The 23,192-nt window shown below is 35.3% G+C and overlaps 2 protein-coding genes across 2 annotated transcripts; one reads left to right on the forward strand and one right to left on the reverse strand.

Annotated features, from left to right (window-relative positions):
* Window positions 1-253: 253 nt before the first annotated feature.
* LOC110993885 (slowpoke-binding protein) lies at window positions 254-8,213 on the forward strand. The gene is made up of 10 exons (XM_045632957.1): window positions 254-960; window positions 2,033-2,147; window positions 2,360-2,431; window positions 3,035-3,137; window positions 3,541-3,726; window positions 4,184-4,365; window positions 4,829-4,991; window positions 5,438-5,554; window positions 6,269-6,426; window positions 8,145-8,213. Exons 1-10 carry the CDS (start codon window positions 711-713, stop codon window positions 8,191-8,193), a joined length of 1,395 nt encoding a protein of 464 aa, XP_045488913.1. The 5' UTR covers window positions 254-710; the 3' UTR covers window positions 8,194-8,213.
* An 8,390-nt stretch (window positions 8,214-16,603) lies between these two features.
* On the reverse strand, window positions 16,604-22,247 carry LOC110993924 (glutathione S-transferase 2-like). Its single transcript, XM_022260347.2, has 5 exons — window positions 22,095-22,247; window positions 20,792-20,930; window positions 18,903-19,070; window positions 17,750-17,892; window positions 16,604-17,093 (listed from the first exon to the last, which is right to left on the reverse strand). Exons 2-5 carry the CDS (start codon window positions 20,922-20,924, stop codon window positions 16,923-16,925), a joined length of 615 nt encoding a protein of 204 aa, XP_022116039.1. The 5' UTR covers window positions 20,925-20,930; window positions 22,095-22,247; the 3' UTR covers window positions 16,604-16,922.
* Window positions 22,248-23,192: the final 945 nt, after the last annotated feature.

The raw sequence follows: 23,192 nt of genomic DNA on the forward strand, positions 1-23,192 counted from the left end.
GCGTAGTTTGTAATTGTTTGATAATTGATATATAGATAGCTATAAGATTATTTATAAATGAATATTTAATTAACTTGTGTCGGTGATGGTCTTAAAATTAATAACTGACCAATTAAATGCAAAATTCAAAGCCAAGTACTGATGTTTAATACAAGGATTTTATTCACAAGTCGTATTTAGTTTGTTTCACATTGGTATTGTTGAATACGTACTGTTTTAAAGCATTTTGTAAATCACGAGTCACTAAGATTTATGCTAAAACCCAAAGACTTTCCTTCGGCCGGACTATGGTCGGTCAGGAGACAGCCAAATAAATAAACATTACGATAAACGGTACATCAGGTAAAGATTTTTTGTGCACGTGTTTCATGTCGTGTATTTATTCCGTATAAACCAATGTCTGACCAATTGATCGATGTCAGCCACATCGTTTGACACGATAATACACCAAGTGTGACGTACTCATTCAGAACAGTCGATCAACTACGTAGGTGTGTCAAACAAAGCCGGCTTATGACTTATAGGTCTTCAATTAGCAACTGTGCTTATTGTGTCCACATACTCGCGAGCCGCTTACTTGTCTCCAATAGTTAATGCTCATAAGCCATAATAAGATTAGGCCATATTACACGAAATCATACCAGTGTCTTCCAAGTGAGTGCTAAAAGTGGTAAAGCAAGGGCAGGAATACCGTCAACATTATAGTCAGGATGTTCAACCTGTACCAACATATGAAGGCTAACAATGAAGGGAAGGAGCAGAGAGAGCCAGAGACGACTGGTCATGATCGATTCTACCAGGAGCGGCACAAGTCCAGTTATAAGAAGAAAAAACGCCGATGTAGAAGAGCACAGTCGGCTGCGGAGTTGAACCCTGAGTTTATTGATGCTGCTAATGCGAAGGCTAAACGGAATGCATTCAAGACTCGTTCAGTGTCCACTGATAAAGAAGAGAGTGAAGGTGAGTTGCTATTTCTTCATTGTCTGTACATGGTTACAGGCGTTAAGCATTAGACAGATTGTCACAAGTCTTGAATGATCCAGTATTCGTTATAATTTCTGTAAATTGAATTTAACATCCGAAATATGTCCCCATTTATTAATTACATTCAAAATGTGTTAATGTTCTGTGAGTAATCTTCAGCTCGTATTCTAATACTGATATCCCTAGATGAGTTCCACTCGGAAATGTCAAATGAAATGTCGAAATAGTTTGACGGAACTTGAGATTTCTGTCTGGTTCATCTTTAGAAATACCTAGCGGAACAAACCGATCTCCGAAGTCTTTTTTCAACGATTTACTTTAACTATTTTCAATTGTATCTTAAAGAAGCGCTATCCATTTCCTTTCTGTATAATATCGTTTTCCTATGATTTTTCTTAACCCTTGTGTTTTGGTTTACTCAGGACGACTTAAATGTCTTTATCGATTTGCGGCTTTCTATGAAGAAGCATGGAACAGAACAAACATTTCCTTTTTTGGAGGTCGATTTTAAGACTGAACCTGTTACTATGCCCGTACTCCCTGCAGCTGAGTTTCTTCATCGAAGGTGGAAAATACGAAAGTCCACTAAGTCGTTCCATAACTGAGCGTTTTTTAAAGCACTTTCTGCCACGCACCACCACTTTAAGTAACCAGCTGTTAAGCGTACCAATTTGTAAAAGGCCGGCAACGCACTCGCGACCCCTTTGGCATTGTGAGTGTCCTTGGGCTATCACTTTACATCAGATGAGCATTCCGCCTGTTTGCTCCCTGTTCTATAAGAAAGACAAAAAACGTCATACCTACTTAAATATAACAGTTTTGACGAAGCTCAATACTCGATTACGTCTTGAGATAGGAGTCGCAATACGAGTCGTGTATATATTATGTAAAGTGACAATGTTATTATATATTAATTAATTTCCAATTACATGATAAGTAACTCGTCTTGGAAGCTGAATAACGGCGTGATGATTCGAAAGAAAATACAAAGTAATACTACAATTGAACAAAGTTTTATCTTCTAAGATAACTACGTTTTGCCTTACAGAAGAGAACTCTGACCGCGCCCCGTTGGTCGTGCAGAAGATAGACTCGCTAGCCAAGCTGTTTAATAAATCAATTATGGGCTCCGGTTCTGGAAAGAATTCGCCTACTGAGGCAAAGTAAGTAACAATATCTGCATAAATAATTCAAATTATAGCTGGCAATATCTATTTATAAATAAACCTTTAATCAGGATAAGACTTTAACAAATTGTATTTTTTAAAAAGATAAGTAAGTAAAAATCCAGCTAAATTCTGTTATACCCTTAATAGTAAAAATCCGTGCATGCATCTTCGATTTTTAACTTATTTCGTGTAAATGTGTTTTTAAGATATCCAGACAGCCCCATAGAAAGTGGCATCGCAATGGTCATATGCTCGGAATATCTATCCAGAACACCCAGGTAATGTCATAAATATATTTAACATACATTTTATAAAATGTGTAAAACTTAGATAATGATCATATTATGTTGTGTTTAGTTCAAATTTGGCTACCGAGTTCATATCCTATTCTTATAACTATATGTAACTTTATACACTTTCCTACTTGCGAGGATTGAGAAGACTGTAAACGTTAGACATCTGGAACGAGCTTTATGTAGGGGATGAAACAGCCTCAGTAACATAAATGTTTTTCAAAGATGAAAACGCGGTGAACCAACTAGTCAAGACAAGTCGCTTCGCACCTCTAATCTTGACTGGCCACGTGGCTTTTGGACACAAACCCCATTCAAAGTGAAGACGCGACGCGTGCGACTGTTAAATGAATCGACCGTGGTTAATTTGTTGACGGTCCGACTTTTTTAAGGAAGTTTCCCGAGTAGTTTTCGTCCGGGCCCGGTGGAAGACGCCAAGCCCACCAGACCTAATTCTAAGTAAAGTCCATTTCTGGGGAAATTTGACACTTCCCTATTCCCTATAGGATAGGCTACAAGTCATATAATTAAAAAAGAACTACTTGATATTACGTACTTTTTTACGTATTTTAAATAAAACATTTACAGATATACGCTGTTGAAATCATTAAATCAAATAGGATACCGCACGAATAAGCATTGGTTTAAAATACAAGATAACACTATTAAAACGGAGAGACTCTTAACTGTGGTAAGATTTTTAAAATTTACTTTTAAACTATAGAAGTAGTATAGAAACAAGGACCAAATTATTTTTCATTTGTTTTAGTTTTTGTAGAAGAAGGTAAGGCAGGAGGTTCACATGATAAAATCATGATATTGCCACCAGTAACTATACCTACCACCTGGGACCCGTAGCAAATTCTTTTGATGGGGCTCTATCAGTAAAAATCTTCACGTTATACTCAGTTTAATTTTATGAAGCTTTGAGATTTTTAGGGTACTCAATTACACATTGTATATGTCCCACTAATGGCCATAGGCCTCCTCTCTTAGGCGAGAGGGTCTGTGCTACAGTCCCCAGGCTAGCCCAATTGAAGACTTCTCATTCATCCATAGAACATACTCTACATATTTAAAAAATATCTTTACAGATGCCGCTAACCAGCAAATGTCCTATAGAACCCTCTGAACGAACTCAGGGTCTGATAATGGAACTCTTTCGAGCTCTTCACCATCCGTACATATATCCTGTCTTGGATCTCGAGTTGTGTAACGGCCACGCCCTTGTGGTCACGCCCTTCAATTCAACTGGGAGTTTAAAGGATTTAATTTATAAGGTATGTTTTTACTAACGTAAACGTAGAAGTGTATCTTTTCACCACAGAGTAAATTTTAACCTACCAAGGCGATAGAATTCTGTACAAGCCAAGGCTGTAAATTTTTCTTACTCAGGCTTTCTTAATTTTGTAAACGTAACGTTCCTAAATCTTTGGAGTGACGTCCTGAGGGTAGACGCAGACACACTCTTCAACTGTTACATTGCATTCATTCGTTACTTAACATTTCATTATTTCGCCTATATTCTATAGTTCTACGCGAGTGGTTATTATAGTGTAAACTTAAATCCTCTATCATTTAAACAGGAACCGTATAAGAACTTTTGGGGGAAGATGGGAGGTAAACTAGCCGAACGGAACAGCTATAAGGGATCTAGCGCAGCCCATGGACACCCATCATCATCTTAGGCAGGATTATACCTTTTTTCATGTATATTTCTCACTAATTAATTTTTAGAGTACATGGAGCGACGAATACGCAAAGAAATACACGTCAGCTGGAACAGGTCTTCCGGCGTCACAGGTCGCTCGTTTCGGAAGGCAAATATTGGAGGCGCTACTATTCCTTAAAGACAAGGGATTTCCACCATTTAAACATTTGCATTCCGGAAATGTTATTGTTCAAAATGGTGTAGCAAGGTACAATAAATTCTTTAAATAAATTATTATTTCCGATATTACTAGTGACCTTAACGTCTCATCGCTGAGGTTGAAGATATAAATTAATGGCTGTATATCAATAATTTATATCTTTGTGTGCATTTAACACTCGCTCGATCGGTGATGACAAAAATGTGAGGATTCGCATGTTTTGACCCAAAAAGTCGGCGTGTGTCCAGTGTCAGCCAGGAGGGTGATCACGATCACGAGGAAGATCATGAAACTGGTACAATGGTAACATTAAAAAGGTTGTAACGCCATTGACTTATTTTAAGCTCTTTCGGCTGTATAAGTAAGGTTAGGTTAGTGGTGTTGATATGATAATAAACTTTCGCTTGCTCTCTGTGCAGACTAGAAAATCAATGGATAAATTTAGGTATTTTTATAGAGCAAAGAAAATTCTACTGGTCTTTTACCTCATAATTAATTTTGTTATTTTCAGAATCTGTGGTCTAGAAAATAAGATGATAGGGGCAACGGGGCATTGCACTACATCAGTACCATTCCCTGAAACATTAGCCCTCGGTCACGTGATGTTTGAGATGTGTGCTGGGACAGAAACCGATTTCGCGTTACTGCCAGATTTGCAAGCTAATTATCCACAAGTAAGAAACAAATACAAAGCATGGAGTAACTGGTTTACGAGAATGATTTTAAAACTGAAGAATAATGGGACGCAATACGTCAATTTTGCGGAAATTCATAACAGTCAAATGTCAGTTGTCAATGTGACAGCCGAAAAATCAATGTATAAGAAGTTATCTGTGAGCTTGTTGTGTCCATGTTTGATAACTAATTATATAATTTTTAAAATAAAACTTCGTGGGGACAGCTATATATATGTTTAGGATAAAAGCCTGGTTCAAAGAATTCCACAATTTTGTTTAGCTCTTCGGCAGTCCATCTGGCACAAGAGAATTTAGTAACTGGAAACCTCTTTTCTTTTTATGATCTCTGTTATGGCACTTTTTCATCATCTGTCATCATCATCCAAATGTAACAGATAAAGACGTAATATTTGATATCAAATCACGAAGTATTTTTGTTACAGGTAGTAGAAATAATAGAAATAATATTTGGCCCGCGTACTCCAAACCTGCATGAATTGTTAATCACGGAACTATTTCGAAAAATTGACCTCCGAGAAATGAAGGGATCCTGTCTACCTGTAAGTTATTTTTGGCAATGGGGCATCTTACTCTTTTGGGTTTTCATTGTCACCAAACACCCTCAGTATTATGAAATGAATAACATTAGAGATAAGAAGATCGGTCCTGACAGAGCTGCGTCTATATCCTAATCGCTCAAACATACAGCGTCTGCGCTGATGGCTGAAAACAAAAAGACGAACATCAAACTAATACTGGAGTATCATGCACTGGAAGGCAATGATCACGGCTGCCTTAACTTGCCCTTCTCGCAAGTGCGAGTGGATTGCCCAAAGAGCCACAGAACTCTAAAATCCGGTCGCAAAATACTTTCTGCAGACAGTCTAAAATGGTACTGCCACCAGTTAACCAGCGGGTTTACTCCTGTCAGTGCCATGCCATGTCACTAGCGAGTGACGGAGTGCCTTCTAAGCTTCAACAACTTCTTTAATCTCAAAATATTGATAGGGACACATACGTCTCTGATCTCTTAATCAACTGTTCAGCGCAGAGATCCATGTAGTCCTAGCTGTGTTTTCCTAATAAACAGAAATCCTCAGAGAAACTTCTGAATTAATTAGCTAATTACGACGAAAGAAACAACACCAATGAATAATAAATAAATATAATTTATTTTATGGAGATTACTTTCAATAACACTTTATTTTGATATTGCCCAAAACAGATTTTAATTTTAGTGTGTGTGTGTTTTAATAAGCGACAACGATTTTCAGAACTTCAATCAACGTCTCTCAAATTCGTGTTTATCGCTTCTTAACGACGTGTCTCGCCATACTCCAGACTATGGGTATAGTCCAAGCGACCCTTACCCACAAACACAAGAAGACTACACACCACCGCGACTAGTATCACCCAGCTCCCCACCACGCAGGTAAATAACAAAATTACACGCTTCTCGGTTGAGGCTAACATTCCTTTGAGGAAGATAAATCGAGTACTTACTGGGATTGCTTTTAAAAAACTCTCGGTACTCTTTTTACTATACCTAGTAGTCTGTGACTCCAAAGGGGTAAGAATACTGATAGTATTAATTTCGTGTTTTCTGTGTCTTTGAAATCCATATCGGCAAATGATGCTTCGATTACGTAATTGTTTTGTCATTGTCACCCTACGTGAGCATTCTCTACCACGAAACATGACGTAGCAATGATAAAAACTTAATTGTAACAGTAAGGCTACGTCCGCACAGACAGGCGGCTTGCTTAGCGCCTAGAGCCTAGCGAGTCACCTAGCGAGTAGCTTAGCAAAACGAACGTTCTAGAATGTTCGCGACCGGCCGCACTGCGCGCTTGCCGCTTGGCGCGGATGGCGCCTATTTAGTCGCTTTAGCGTGTATCCAAGTAAACAAACGTGTTGGATTTTTGACACGAGGCGCGAGGCATTTTAACAGAATAAGGGCCTGTTTCACAATGTCCGGATAAGTTCCAAATAAGCTATTTATTACTTATTGGTAGGATAAATAGTATTTTTGCGTTTCACGACTGTCAGATAGCGCTATACGTCATGAAATGCCAAGTATCTTATTTGGAACTTTTATCTTTCAATAATTTATGTGTTGCATAGCTATTTGACACTTTATCCATACATTGTGAAACAGGCCCTTAATGTATCCAAATTAGTTAATTTTCCTTTAACTTTACTGAGAAGTTAATCAAAATATGTTTCTCTTGCCATACGCAAATATTCCTAAAATGTGTCGTCAAATTACGCAACTGTTTATACAGAACATTAAACTCCCCATGACTTGATCGTGACTTATTTATGTCATGAACCCAACATGATGGATAAGGCCGTGAAATGGTATATTTCAAATGTGAATTTTCTGTAAGTAGCAGTTTTAGAGAGACAGACAAGCAAATGACCAAGACACTTAGGGCCTGTTTCACAATGTCCGGATAAGTTCCAAATAAGCTATTTATTACTTATTGGTAGGATAAATAGTATTTTTGCGTTTCACGACTGTCAGATAGCGCTATACGTCATGAAATGCCAAGTATCTTATTTGGAACTTTTATCTTTCAATAATTTATGTGTTGCATAGCTATTTGGCACTTTATCCATACATTGTGAAACAGGCCCTTAGCGACCCACCTCGCAAACCACCTGTAGTGCGGCCACCGGGTATCCTAGCAAGTAGCCAGAGCGCAAGCTACTAGGCTCAGGTCGCTAAGCAAGGCGTTTGTCTGTCCGTACGTAGCCTAACGCTTACCATAAAATCATATTAATTCAATACTAGAACCCTTGTATCAGCCTACGAACTTTGCAGCCCACCTTATAAATTTTTTCTTATCTTTCTCAAACATATATTTCATCGTAAAGGCAATGTTCGTATGAAACGTTTTCGTTCGGCCATTTTTCACCGACTTTGGAATTCAACAACCACAAAGTACTTACTATTTTCTTATCAACGAATCACAAATAAGTGGTTTTCTATTATAGTTACAATATAATAGACAGCACTTTAAGCAATTGGCACTCCGTTGTTAAATTTAAATCGATTCAAAGGTGAATTGAAAATTGCTTCAAAATGTCGCCGCTCATCTTTCTCGCTCATTTACACCAAAGGAACTCACTGAATTCTTTTTACAGACGTCACTACTTCCATCATGAAGATTCTACTGACTCCTGGCCGTGGTGATACATTATTCTATAATTATGTTTAAGTAATGTTATTATAAAGAATATAATATTTAGTGTGTATAGACTATAAAGTTTTAATACAATATATATCCCTTCAAAAAGTTGTACTATATACAAGGTCTTGTTACTATATTCAAGTATCTAAAGTACAAAATAATCTGCATAGTAGTGCATGCAAAAACACACCACACATACACACCCCCTCTCATATACCCACACTTACACACCACACAACACAGCCGTATTAGGTATTGCTTAGTTAAATGTATTTAATAATCTTATAGGTAATGTTTGAACCTTTATATTATATGTTTAGCATAATTGTTTTATTACATATAATTTAATTTACCTGTATGAAATAAATAAGTAGGTGATGATCTCTGTCAGGCCGGTCTGAAGGCCTCTTTTATACGGTAGAAATATTGTACATTTACTCAGCGATTGCAATGACTTTTGACTCGATTCAGGATATGATGGTATCGTGCTGACTGTAACTACATATAATAGATGTATCACATCTCGCAACCCCAAAATAGGTTAAAGGCGCATATGTTATTTCATGATCATTTGTCAATATAATAGGCAAGTAGGTGATCAGCCTCCTGTGCCTGACACAATGTTTTCCTTCACCGTTCGAGCGAATATAAGCGCACATAGAAATAAAGTCAGTCGCACGCTGAAGCCACTAGCGCCCGAACCCAATAATTGATGAATTGAAAACAATCTGAGATCAGACCGTGGCAGTCGATCAATCTCCTCACCTCATTCCAATAACCAAACCCTACGAAGACAATCCATTTTGACGACAGATAGAATGCAATCTCTACACTCATATTTGATAGTCAATATAAACCAACTAAAGTAAAACTGTACAAATAATATTAAAATAAAAAAAGTATAAAACATATCTAATAGCTTTTTTAATCATTTTAAAAGCTGGTGTAAGTTGAAATCTTAAGATATGATATTTATACAGATCCGACCTACCATGGATAGCTTAAATCGACAGATGGCTATTACAATTCTTCGATTGGTTATTGCCACACTTTTAGCAATTTTTCAATTAAGAAATCTATCTCCGACGGTCATAAATCGATTGAGATAGGTTATTGGGTTTGAGCGTAGGACGGCACTGGTTTAGTTACTAACTTTACTATTCATAGTAGCAAAGAGTCTAAAAAATACTGGCTAGTATTGCTAGTTCTGCTCTTCAGTTCTACGCCCTAGATTTGAGAACTGGTAAATGTAAAATTAGAAACATATAATATACTAGCAGACTCGGCCAAGCGTTGCTGTGGCTAAGGTTTTTGTTATATTACATAGTAGTAAATTAATCAAGGGAAACCGTAGGAGAACTTATGTGAAACGTTGGTACCACGACACGGACCTAAACTAAACTACCTTTAACTCAGCGCCATCTGTTAGAATTGTATCAAATAATAAACAAATGTTAATGTTATCGTAATTTTAGTAAGGATGCCTATTTTTTTGAAAATGAAATATAGCCTATGTCACTCAGGAATGATGTAGCTTTCCAACAGTGAAAGAATTTTTCAAATCTGCCAAGTAGTTTCGGAGCCTATTCAATTCATACAAACAAACAAAAAATCAAACCTTTCCTCTTTATAATATTAGTATAGAAGTATATTTCTGTTCTGATGTTCAAAGGTGTACATTATGCACCTATATGAATTCGGATTCTTGGTTCTTAGTCATGAGCATTTGTCTCATTTAACTTGTATTTATGTTCTGTGTATGAGTGCCAAGTATTGACAAGCTTTTGTGGATGCAATTGAAAAACTTTACTACACGAATAAGGTTACGTTTTAATTATTTATTTATAGCCGATCAGAATCAATATATACATTATAGCTATTGATTTTGTTGATACGATACGATAGCTGATTCTGTGTGCCCACGGGCGAAGGCCTCTCCCATTTTTTAGTGTTAAAATTAAAATTTGAAAGGACATGACAATCTTCGAATGATATGGCACTATTGACCATGGATGACCATGTCCAGGTTAAGCTTTCGAACAACACTTAGTCATTTTAAATTCACTATACAAGAAAAAACAAAACAAAAGATGGACATGGTCCGTTTTATTAATAGACCGCTTATCAAATGAAGGCAGATTCCAATCAAATCGATTATATCTTCAGGTTATCTTATCTGCCACGACTATCTTTTTTTATAGTCACAACTATCACGTCATAACTAGCATTATCGCGTAATGTTCTAAGCTATAAATAATAATTTCAATTAGGTATATACCGTACCAATGTCCAATACATCTATGGCTAGGTATGAACGAGAGCCCCAAGTCTTTTATGTAACAGGACGCAAAGGGTAGAAGGCTCATCTCATGTTAAGCCAAAGGGTCCAAATTGCAAGAAGGTTCGCGATTGCATTACCGACCTTTTAAATAATGCTACTTCTTGAAGTTGGCAGCTGGTGCCACATAGTGGTGGTGGGCGCTTCTTTAGTAACGGCGGACATCGAGGTAATACAGGTGGAATTTCGTATTCCGTCTTAAGGAACAAAAAGATGTAAATCAATATTTACAGTTCAATTAGACTAATACAGTTTATATGATATATAAACATTATATTATATCTAATAAATATTTATATACAATTACAAACTAAAAATATATCTAATAACCTTAAAATTTAATTATTAAAAAATATTATTAAAAGGAGTCCCTTTAGGCAAGGTTCCGAAGATACTAGCAGCGTTCCCCCTTTGAATAGCTAGACTAATTCTTTGTGCGAGGTAGCTGCCAGCTCTTCGTTCTCCTGTGATGTCGACTAACCTTTTTGATAATTCCCTAAAAAGCTTTAATGCGCTAGGACCCCACGGACCAAGGGTCTCGACACCGAATGGGACAAAATCATATTCAGAGCCTAGACCCCTGTATTTGCAGACTTTAGCTTTTTCAGCCGCATCACAAGCCGCACCAGCTCTCTTGTTAGTTCCATGAAGATTGGAAGGGGCCAGTGTGTCTGAACAGGTGGCATCCCATACCAAAACCCGACCCATCTTCCATGGAATCAAACTCATACCGTCCGGTCTCTTGCCATCGTCTCTAGCAATTCCAGTCGGCTCAAGTAGATTAGGCACGTTGACGGTGGCAAGGGACCGATGCATGATATCGTTGAGTGCCGCATGTCTCGAGAAGCGGCCAGCACTTTTTTGACATGATAGTCCGTGATGTCCTAGTTTGTCGACATCACTGCCACAGGGACAAGTATGAGGAGCGCAGACCGGTACCCCAAGCCGCAGACAGGTTGCGATTCGGAGCGTGTCAGGTTCAAGAAATGTTCCTGTATTTGACGAAGGGTAAGCGTGAAGCCAATAGCCGGCCTCATGCGTACCCACGGCCAAAAGCCTAGCACGTGCTGAACCTGTACTACGGCTCAAAAGATTGTCATAAGTCATTTTACTGTCTATGTCGTCCCAGCTCCTCTGTGAATTTAGAGAAAATGGAAAATTTTGACCTGGGCATGCAATTAAGAAAGCGTTTCTAGCTTCTTCCAAGCCAGCAATCTCAAAGTTTGAAGGGGATGCCCTTAAAATTTGACTTATGAGATTTGCTGAACTATGGACAGAAGATAGGAAGGCTGGTAAAGCGACACTGGAAATTTTGCGAATCCCCAAACCACCATAACGGATTGGTAATGATGCTTGGGTCCACGATTGCTCGTTCAGCTGTATATTAAGAAGCGATTCTAAGCTAATTTTGATTACGTCGTCTACTTGTGTCAAAAGATCTGGGTGATTCCAAAAGGAGCAGCAACGGAGCACATACGTAAATTTTGGGACAAAAAGACAGTTTTTTAAGATGCAAAGTGCATAATGCGGACTAATTTCAAGGAGACGATCAGCAGAATTTTTAAATTTATTAATAGAATTATTAATATATTCAAAAATAGATTCATCAAAAATTGGAGAACCTAAAAGGTAAAGGGAATTACTATTAACTATTTTAATATTTGGAGCCAAAATCTGAAATTTTTGTTTTACTGTATTTAAATTTAAGTCGCAGTTATTTATGAACAGTTCGCATTTGCTGAGATTTAGCTGCAAACCAATGGCTTCAAATTTAGATTTTATTAAAAATAGGTCCGAAAAAACAGTGTCCACATCACCTCCTAGTGTGCCGTCGTCCAAATACCAAACGTTGAAATTAGAATTTAAATTTTTGATTATTTTATTTATTGCCAAACTAAAAATTGCAGGCCCAAGGGGATCACCCTGTTGACAACCTACTTCTGAGGACAGTTCATTTGAACGATATAACAATTTTGTTGGATCAGCGTAACTGAGAAGAAGATAATTATATATTTCCGGAATATGTTGTTTTACTTCCGTCAACAGGGTATCCCTATTAACTGAATTAAAAGCATTTTTTACATCAATTTTTAGCAACACGTCTGGCTTTCCGTAAGTTAGGAAAGAGCGTAGGGCATGGACGGCTGCCTCACACCCTCCTTTTACACCGAAACCTAACTGTACGGGTTCAAATTCTGAATTTAATTTTGGTAAAATATGTCGAACAGCAATTTTTGAAGCCAGACGTCTTAGTGTTGAACCAACAGCAATTGGTCTCACGCCTCCATCCTTTTTTGTGAGGGCAATGAGGTTCGCGCCGAAAAGAATGGGAACAATTTCTGCATTGATTTTACCTGAATACATAAAATTTATTAATTTTGTTAACGAATTTACTAGTTGCTCGCCTGCATCACCCACAGAATGCGATGTTAAGTCTTTTAAATGTTGGGGTGTTATCCCATCCAATCCTGATGCCGAACCAGGTTTAAATGATAAAATGGCATAATTAACATCTTTATTTTGAATGTGTAGGCATGCTTGACCTGCTGTTGGTGGGTCGAGAAAATATGGGTTTATTGGAGCTGAGGGATGTTTTGTCCGTAAAGCCTGAAGGGTGTCAGGGGTATCTGGTGATAGCACGTCGTTGGAGAACAAAAGGCGAGCGGCACCTTTAAGATCTCCGTCACAAATTTTGTTTTCTATAAGTTTGTTACGATTACGAGGGGCATCATGCTTGATTAAAGGTGCAAGAGAAGGCAAGGAGCTTACGTATAGTTAGTTAGCTTACTTATATATAATCAATATTATATATAGTAATATTTTCTACTTTCATAGTAAAATAAGGTACGCATTAGAACTCCAAAAAATATCTTGACCAACTTTTATTCCTTATCCCAAGCATGGATACTAGAGAAACTTCAGGAAACGCAGAGGACATTGACTACGAAAGTAATGCTGATGAAGAGGAACCAGTTCCAGAAAGAAAAATATGAAAACAGTTCCTTACGCAGAAAGGCTAGATTTTTTAGAAAAAAAACCGTAGAACTATATTCGTAATAGAACAATCTATGATTAATATCATATCGATAATCATCATAAATTATAAAAATAGCGAAGTAATTCAACAAAACATCTGACACTCATTCGAAGTTAACAGAACATAGTGTATATCTTTCCACTTAGTAGCCGCTAACTCGAAAGGTGATGAGTTCATAGACGTCCGTTTCTTTCAAATCCATATCGGCAAATGACGCTCCGATATCGAAGAACTTGTGTCACTGTCAACCTTCGCCACTGGAAACATGACGATTCAATTATAAAAACTTAAATATAACGGTGACAAAAATAAATGATGCGCGAGTTTTTTTATAGAATATGGGGCAAACGAACAAAAGGCTCGTCTGATGTAGAGTGATACCGCCGCCCATGGACACAGAATGTTAGAGGGCTCGCGAGTGCGTTGCTGGTCTTTTAAAAAAATATAATATATATTATAGTAAATAATGAGAAGCGCAAAAGTTATTTTAGCCATCGTTGCACACTTGGCACTGCAAACTCATAGACTTACCTGCAGTTAGCCTGCTACGTACTGAAAGTCTTGAGGGGTATAGTGTGCAACCCAAGTGTACTCCAAGAACTGGGTTTCTTAGTGCCTGTGGGATATGTGCGACGGCGAAGGCCTAGGTTATTTGCGATACCAAAGGCAAGAACGAGTCTGTTGCACGGATCCCCGTTATCCAGGACGTTGCGCCTACTGAATGCTGTCTCCGACAATATCGACATATCGACATATTTGTTCGCAGAGTGAATTCGCAGTAGCGATATTGTGTATATTATGTGTTTAATTTTATATATGTACTTTATTATATTTTATTAAATGTTTCTCGACATTATCGTAATAGCATAGTATGTAAGGATAATCTATGTATTTCTGAAATAAATAAATAAACATGGAGCCTCATAAATTGTAATATAAAATCTCTTTAGCCAACCTAATACATCAAGTTCTTAATTTTTTACATATATTTCGTCATAAAGCCAATGTTCGTAAGAAACGTTTTCGTTCGGCCATTTGTCATAGCCTTTCAATATCAACTACCACAATTTTATACTATTTTCATATATAAATGAACGACATAAAATAAAATCACAAATAACGTGGCTTTCTATTAGTAAAAGAATTATTTATTCTGGTTCAGTTGGTCTAGAGATTACATTACTACGAATATATAATTGTTACATTGTATCAAACAGCACTTTGAGTGATTCGCAGTTCAATGTTGAATTTTTAAATCGATTACAAGGTGATATCAGCGTGTTATTGGAAATCCGCAATTGCTTCAAAATGTCGGCGCACGTTCCTTCTCGCTTATTTAAATCGAGTGAGCGGGCGGGCCAGGAGGCCACGAGATTGTACCACCCCGCCCTATACATCTGTCTGGATACTCCTCGTTAAGGTGGTTTCGAACTAAGCGGCTGTAATGCGCTGGACAACCATCTTGCTGGAACCACATATCTCGTAAAATAGTAAGCGGCACGTCCTCCAGCAAATTGGGCAAATGATTTTGTAAGAAATCTAAATAAATTTCAGCATTTAAAACTTCTGGTAACTCAAAAGGCCCTATGACTTTTCCGTTCAAAATTCCAGTCCACATGTTAACTTTAAAACCTTTACGCCATCTTATTTAAACCACGCTGTGGTTATTAGGAACGCTTTGGGTACACTAGAGTCGTTTTTTGTAATTCCAGAGAAATTTTAAAAAACAGACTTTATTTAACAAAAATTTTTTTTATGGCCGATCTAAGAAATAATGAAGTAAGTGTTATACCACGTTAAAATCCTTATTAAATGAGCAAACTTTTAAAGCTGCTTGCCAAACTTGAGTAGTACATTTTTTTTTCAGGACGATCAGATGAGCTAGTGCGAAAAATTAATTTTGAAAACTTGGTACGGTATAAAATGACATTTTCCTACAAGTTGGAGTAATCGGCACAGGGTTTAGGATCATAGGTTACATAAAGCACTATTCGGGATGACGTAAGAGAAAAGAAATTGAAAAATACATAACTTAAATTTTTTTTTAATTTTTCTGATAACTGGTGTGGCATTACCTATGAGAAAATTTCGACTTGTTGTCGACTTTTGGGACATCCTGTATATAGGAAATCTAAGGCGCCCCAAGAATCTCGGTTAAACATCTAAAAGTAAAGTATTGCAGACCCTAGGGCCTTGGCACTGATAACCATGACGACTTAGAAGAAGCTGGACACCATCAGAGATAAAAGCACTGGTGTTGTTATCTGTCTCAACAGGGTCGGGAATATCATGACGCTAAGCAATGAATGCCTCAACAAAGGCTTGGGGAAAAACTGCGTGCGTACAAAGTACATATTATGTCAGAAGTGAAACTTTGTAAATTAATTATCACTAAGTTAAAAACCCCAATAGATGATCACTCCATGTAATTGTTTATCCATATTCACACTGTGTACGTGCTAATTATAATATAAATAAATAAAAAAACTGCGTTTACTGTTCAACACTATGTGACAGAATTGTCATCAAAAAATCTAATATGTTACTACTAAACGAATACATCAACGAATAGCATGCTGTTTTCTCGATCTCTCTCTCAATCTCTGACTATAGCTTTCTCCTACCTCTCGCTCCATGGCCTGTGCGTGATGCGACATTCGCTCTATCTCACTCTATCTCTCGATCACAAAATCATCTTTCTCACTTGCTGGATACCTACTTTCGCACCATGGCTATTCGCTTAGACATTATCCGACAGAATTGCTATCAAAGGTTCTTATATGTAGTAACTACTGAACGAATACATCAACCAACGTGTATTTTTCTGGATCTCCCTTTCTCACTCTCTCTATTAATTGGTCTTATTCGCCCTCTTCCTTTTATTCGACAAAAACGCTGCACATCTTCGTGACGTTAATATAATTATTATTGCGTCTCATCCGTAAAAAAAATACCCTCATGTACCTAAAGTAGTTTTACTTCCAAAAGAATGTTTTAAAATAAAAATAAAAGAAAGGTTTGAAATAAAAGAAAATAATATTGTTATTTTTTTTATTTATACATTAAATATACACTTACATTACTTTCATTATTCCTATAATGTAGTTATACAAATTATTAAATGCAGTTATTTTGTTAATTGATTTTACGGAAAATTACCGACAAAAAACTTCTACGCATACGCCAGATACTGTACAATTTTTTTTTAATATTGAATTAGTGGCCACTAATTCAACATTTCAAATCTTGGTTGATTTTAGCTTGTTCTAATTTAAGCCTTTTTTTTATTACAATAAACTTGAGAAATCGATACATTCACAAATTATAACTTTATTAACAAAGAAATAGTGTCTACTTTAACAGTCAGTTTTAGGTGCTTGTTTGAGGTAGGCCTGAAGTTTGGGCAGAGAGTACACCGCGTCAACCACTTGTTGGAAGCTTGGGTACTTCTTTTCGAGGTCTGGAGTTTGGAGCATTACCTTTAAGTAGTCGAACATTCCAGCGAACACGAAGTCTGCCCAGGTGAGCTGAAAAATAATACAGAAATAAAATACAGGCTAAATAACGAATGTCAATATAAATGTGAGGGGAAAAGAAGAAATGTATTTAATTAAATTATATTTACAATTCGATAAAACGTATGATGTTTATTTCTAACAAAAAATTTCGCGGTATTTATTACCCTCTATATATATTATGATGCGATATTATTCTTATGTTTGTTAAGTCAAAAACTTTATTTAAACAAGTAGTTTAACATTAAAAAATTCATTTAAAATTATTTAAAAAAATATCGAAATCCGTGTGGAAATAATATCATATAATCTACACGCTAATCATTTTATCTATATATGATAGTAAAGCTTTAGTTATCACTGACAGTCATTACTTATCTTTATACTTTACTATTTTTAATTCCATGTCGATAGAGTCGAAATGAAATTATGTTTTTTTTTCTAAATTAACTATATTTTTTAGTTATATACGCTGATTTTTCATGATATTCGAATGAACATAGCAACTAAGACATAATTCCAAGCTCTAGCTAAAACTACATAATAATAATGTTCACTGGTAGGCGTTTGTTAAATATCATTCATTAATATTATATTCCTATTTATTTTTATTCATATTATCTTATTCATGTTTAATTATTCGACTGTCGATTTATCTGAATAAATACCTTGCCAGCAGCAATGTGTCCATTGTTCTTCTTGATGATCTTGTCCAGTTTCTCAAGCAACTCCGGGTAGACGTTCTTAGTAAAATCTGCGTGGTATTTAGCCTTCAATTTCTCGTCGGTTTCGTATTGGACGGTAGCGGCCTCTGTAATTTATTACATCTTTATTGTTTCCTTACTAAGCTTTATTATTTTCGATTAATAAAAGGTTTACAAAAAATTAAAATTTGGGTTCTCGAATAGTCTGATAAACAATCATTCTCTCATGTATTTATATTATGTAGTCAATCAAATCAATAATAATAAATTTAGTATGTTGTATGGTATAGCCGTTATTTAGATCTTGGAGTACTACAGCAGAGTATCAGTGATAAGTAATTAATTACAGTAGTAATTAGTTTCACTTTTACGGAAAATATCTTGAAGAAAACCGTGTGCCTTAGACGCAAAAAGTGCAAGACACTTTGAGACTACCACGTAACAAATCGACGATCGAACATCTGGATATCCACAAATAATCAATATTCTATTTTTGTTTAGGTTTTTGGGAGGTAGAATTCTTGTTTTTTATATAAATGGCGGGGAAATAGGGTACAATGACTAATAGAATTATTCATGAAACCAATGAAGGACTTTTTTATTTATTTAAATAATGTCATAGTCATAGTCATAATATCTTTATTCATTTAGGTAAACATGTACACTTATGAACGTCAAGGAAAACAAATTAAATTAATCGTAAATTTACAAACTTCATACAATAAAATGTATATTTTAATTATGAAGTTTACAACATCATACATAACATTATTCTCGGTTTATGACGATGTTTTCCTTCAGCATATCAGCGGGTGTTTAACAACAAACTAAAGTTTTGTGTGAGACAAATGGAAATATTATTGTTTATGAAATGGTTGCTCAAGCCTCAACACAACTCAATTAACACCGCTCGAAATTATAACAGTTTTTATATATATTATAAATACAATATATATATACTTAAGTAACATTTATAACTAATGTTACTTAAGTTTAACATTAGTTATAACAGATTTTGACTGTGTAAAAAAACTTGCAGTAAAAGTAGAACCCCCTTTGGGTGGGTTAAGCCGCGGAGGCGTTTTAGATCTCGAATATGATAATTAACGTTACTTACTCGAACGGATATCATTAGCGAAGTCGACATTCTGGTCGATCTCCAGATCCTCTTCAGGAGTGGCTCCGGAGAGGCCGTACTTGCGGCCCAAGTACCGGGAGAGGGCAGTGCTCTGTGCGTAAGCCTTACCATCGATCTCTAGTACCGGCATCTGACCGAAAGGTGTCGCTGTAAAAAATATTTGTAGGTGTTTTTACACTGTATTCAACAAAGAAATTTATAAGTTTCATAAATAATATTGACTCATTGATTCAACAATTTTTTGCAATAGCAATATTATCCGCTGCCATATTGACGACGTTGACGTGACTGACGTTTTAAAAAGCCGCCGCATCTTCGAACGGCCTTACCCATCCCCCCAAACAAAGACCCGTAGGGAGCTCCGACACAATTTATCGTATCCGGATAGTACCAATAATTCTTCACCGAGGAAGGCGGCTTTTAAATTGTTAGATAAAAGCGCGGATTATAAACCCATATTACTAACAGATGTCGTAATTATTAACATTTTTGTATATTAAATATACTTTTGGATACACCAAATAATTATTTTATTCAGTGCACACGCAACACACAATCTAGAAAGATACTTGATTGTTATTATGATGTGGCTGGCATTTAATCTATTACCTTGATGTTTCATTGAGATTTCTGTAGGTTTTGAAACTTAGGGTAACATTTGAGGAATGACTCACGTATGTGGGAAACATATTGGATTGGAATACGGTAACTTAACTAAGCGCTAAATATCCACTACGAAATAAAACCTTGTGAATAAGGAAATAAATTAAGAAGAACGCCTCATCAAAATATTAATCGTATGTCAATTGGCTGTTTGGTCTAAAGTCCTTTGCCTTCCCATTAGGGATAAATTGAAGAAAAAATAATAATAATCGTGTGTCAAGTGTCAACCGTGACGTTTCCAAAATGGCGGAACGAGTAGCGCAAAGCGCTGCGCACTAAATCTAACGTTTAACAGAAGAAAGAAATCGGCTAACCTCCAATGTTGAATACCCTCAATGTTAAAAATTATTTTTTAATAATTACGATATTACTTAACTTTTATCAAAACGAGTGTTTAACATGTGGTGGCAAGATATGTTATCACTTATCAATTGTAAATCCTAGATAACACTACTTATGCGGATAACACCTACTATGACATTTTCAGAAGGTAATTACCACAGCACATGGGCATCCACTTTTATCTATATAAGGAACTATGTAACATATTCGTTTATGTAATATATATTTGATAAAAGATATGTTATACTGGATAAACGGATTTCAAAATACGGAAGACAGTTTACGCCTTAATTTTTACCAATATATGTTATAATTTTTTATTATTTAAAAATTATATTTTTTTATTAGTATTTATAAATTCCGACTGTTTAAATAATTTTGTCTTTCTTGTATTATGCATTTTTAGGTTCCATCACTGTATCTTGCGTAATTCTGGTTAAACAGTGAAACTATCGTAAAAAGCTTTTGCTCTTCAATTTATTCAGATGAATTACTGTAATTTACATTTAGTTTTAATAACTATTAACACTAAATACATAACAATAATGATTAAATCGTCAAATAGCTACAAAAAAGCTTTTATTTCTCTCTCCGTTATCAAATTTTCTTTCGCCATTTTGAAATTTTTCATCTGAAGGTATATGTAATTTTAGGCATGTGGGCACATAGACAAAGTCAGATAGTTTTCTAAAGTATTACCTTAGACGCTTGCTTTTCACTTCTAGCAAACACATCAATAAACCTATGTAGGTACAGTATATAATAACCATTCTTTTTTCTTTACTTTGCTAGCCTTTCTATTTTTGCTTTGGATTGATTCATTACTGTAAACTATTTGATATAAATTCATAAAATATACATACATGGCCTAAACGCAGGCCAGTCCTCCTCGGAGACTCTGATGTCTTCAAATTCCTGGCCACCGTAAGAGAGGAGTAGACGAACACTTTCACCGAGAGCTTTCACGGGGAAGTAGTAGTACTTGACATTAGGCATTATGATCTGAAAATGTTATTGTTATAAATCTCTTAGGCAATTTTACAATTATTCAAAACAAAATGTGAGTATCGGCGAATATAATAATGATAAATTATTTGCAAGAATATGGTTAAATGTTATGGTGATACAATTTTAAGTTCGCATATTCTGCCACATATGATGACTTGTAAATTTGTCTTAAAAGGTAGAACAGAAGTTTACAATATGAGTCATATCATTAGTCAATTCTTATACAATATTTTATTTCTATATCATCACATTATTATATTTCGTAAACAAATTAATATTTGATAATGTTTTTACTGGTATTGTTTCACGAAAATAAACATTAACAGAATAATACATTTATGATTTCGATTTTTGAAAATTCTAATAGGAAGTTTGGATCTTTCTGGTAAATTATTATAAATCTTGATTGCCATACAAAAAGTGTTTTTCCTATACAATTCTAGAAAGAAGAAATATTTTCTAAGAAAATTTACAAAGCCCTTAAATTAACCCAAGATAGGCCAAAATTATGAGTGCGTTTGGTTGTATATTTTATTGGAAATCATTTAAAAAAATCATAGTACTCAACACTGCCAAAAAATTTACATCACGGAAAACATAATTTTATTTAGTAATTTTATGTGTACTTATTTAATTAAAACCAAATAAACAAATCATGAAAAGTATTCTCGTTTTTCTATTCTTCATGTATTGTTTACGTAAATACTTCAGTAATGTAATAACAATTAAAAAAGCAATAAATTTATATTACACAAATATATTACAGCATATAAGTAATTGGGCTACTCTAAGAGTATTCTAATTTTAGTATATTAACTCTTAATCTTGTTCAAATTTATAAAATATAAGTATAAGAAAAAATATGTTAGGGAAATTAATTTTTTCAATCGCTCTAAAAATAATAAATACTTTTTATATTTAATTTTAAGGTATTCAAGAAATAAGCCAAAAATATTTCACAGATTAAATTCTGATGTATTCTATACTTAACGGCCCTAATTGAACGGAACGCGACAATTTATCTTTATTATTAATTCAATATTAGCTATGAAGAATTATATGAGCCTGTAATTGCAACCGTACACTGAGTAAAGGGTTATTACAGTACCATAGATTAAATACACTGATTTTAAACAAAGTGTCAAGTGATAGACTTACATGTTTCGTTCCAAACAGGTTCAAAATAATTACTTGCAAGTAGCGCAGAGCGTGCTCTCCACTGTGACACAAAACCACAATTGACAAAAATACTACATTGCGAAATATTAAATAGGTTACCCAAACTGATAAAAATTATGAAATGATTTCATTTACTTTACCTTGACAGTGACAGTACCTGTTATCTACAGTACATTAATGTACTGAATAGTGTTACAACACTATATACTTGATATTTGACTAGTTTGCACTAGTCAATACTCGGCCGACCACATGGAGGTAGAGCAACATAATAAAAGTTATAATAATTTATTTATCATGTTAAACAGACAAATTTACAAAGACACAGTTGAAAATGTATTTACTTAAATAATATTTTTAATAACATTATTAGTATTGATTACAGCGCCATCTGTCAAAATTTTGCTAAACTAGGAATATGCACCAACCTATTAACTATTTTATTGTGAAAGTTGCTTGAAGAAATATTCTATTTATCATTACATCAATACAAAAAATTACAATGTTATAAGATTTAAGTTAAAAGGTTACACGATTATCAAATATCATACCTTTTTGAATTTTGTGTTAGTTACTTCGCTAGCATGATAAATTAATAAGTTGTGATATTTGTTGTCTTATGTTAACAGAACTTTGAGTGGAATTAGACATGAGTGGGTTATCAGGATCTGAGTGATTTATTTTTTTATTTGTACCCATGCTTTGATAAACAATCATAATATTATGCTTTACAGAAGTCGTTGTGGATGGTAGTGTCAACTTCTAGATGTTTTTATACTAATACTTCAGCTGCCCCAATATTGTCTGGGCACACTTCCAATCTCAGATCTTCTGATCTCTCTTTTATCATACCAATGACCCATTGGCCCTCAATATGTCGAACTAGAACAAATAAAGAATTGATTAATAAGCTATATGAGTAAAATAGATTTTTTGGACATCTTAGCAGCCCCTCCACCTTTGCGTACCAAAGCACACGCTTTATGCAAGCGTACCAATTCTTAAAAGGCTGGCAACGCACTCGCGAGCCCTCTGGCATTGAGAGTGTCCATGTGCGGCGGTATCACTTAACATCAG

This window comes from Pieris rapae, chromosome 21, assembly GCF_905147795.1.
Source record: "Pieris rapae chromosome 21, ilPieRapa1.1, whole genome shotgun sequence".
In the NCBI taxonomy this organism is placed as follows: domain Eukaryota; kingdom Metazoa; phylum Arthropoda; class Insecta; order Lepidoptera; family Pieridae; genus Pieris; species Pieris rapae.

What these genes read in the sequence shown, in the direction of transcription:
- LOC110993885 (XM_045632957.1), top strand. Translation starts at nt 711, where the DNA reads ATGTTCAACCTGTACCAACATATGAAGGCTAACAATGAAGGGAAGGAG. An exon ending in AATTCGCCTACTGAGGCAAA is followed by an intron (nt 2,148 to 2,359) that starts GTAAGTAACAAT and finishes TGTGTTTTTAAG; the next exon opens with ATATCCAGACAGCCCCATAG. An exon ending in TAAAGGATTTAATTTATAAG is followed by an intron (nt 3,727 to 4,183) that starts GTATGTTTTTAC and finishes ATTAATTTTTAG; the next exon opens with AGTACATGGAGCGACGAATA.
- LOC110993924 (XM_022260347.2), bottom strand. Translation starts at nt 20,924, where the DNA reads ATGCCTAATGTCAAGTACTACTACTTCCCCGTGAAAGCTCTCGGTGAA. An exon ending in CTGGCCTGCGTTTAGGCCAT is followed by an intron (nt 19,071 to 20,791) that starts GTATGTATATTT and finishes TATTTTTTACAG; the next exon opens with CGACACCTTTCGGTCAGATG. An exon ending in GACACATTGCTGCTGGCAAG is followed by an intron (nt 17,094 to 17,749) that starts GTATTTATTCAG and finishes ATTATTTTTCAG; the next exon opens with CTCACCTGGGCAGACTTCGT.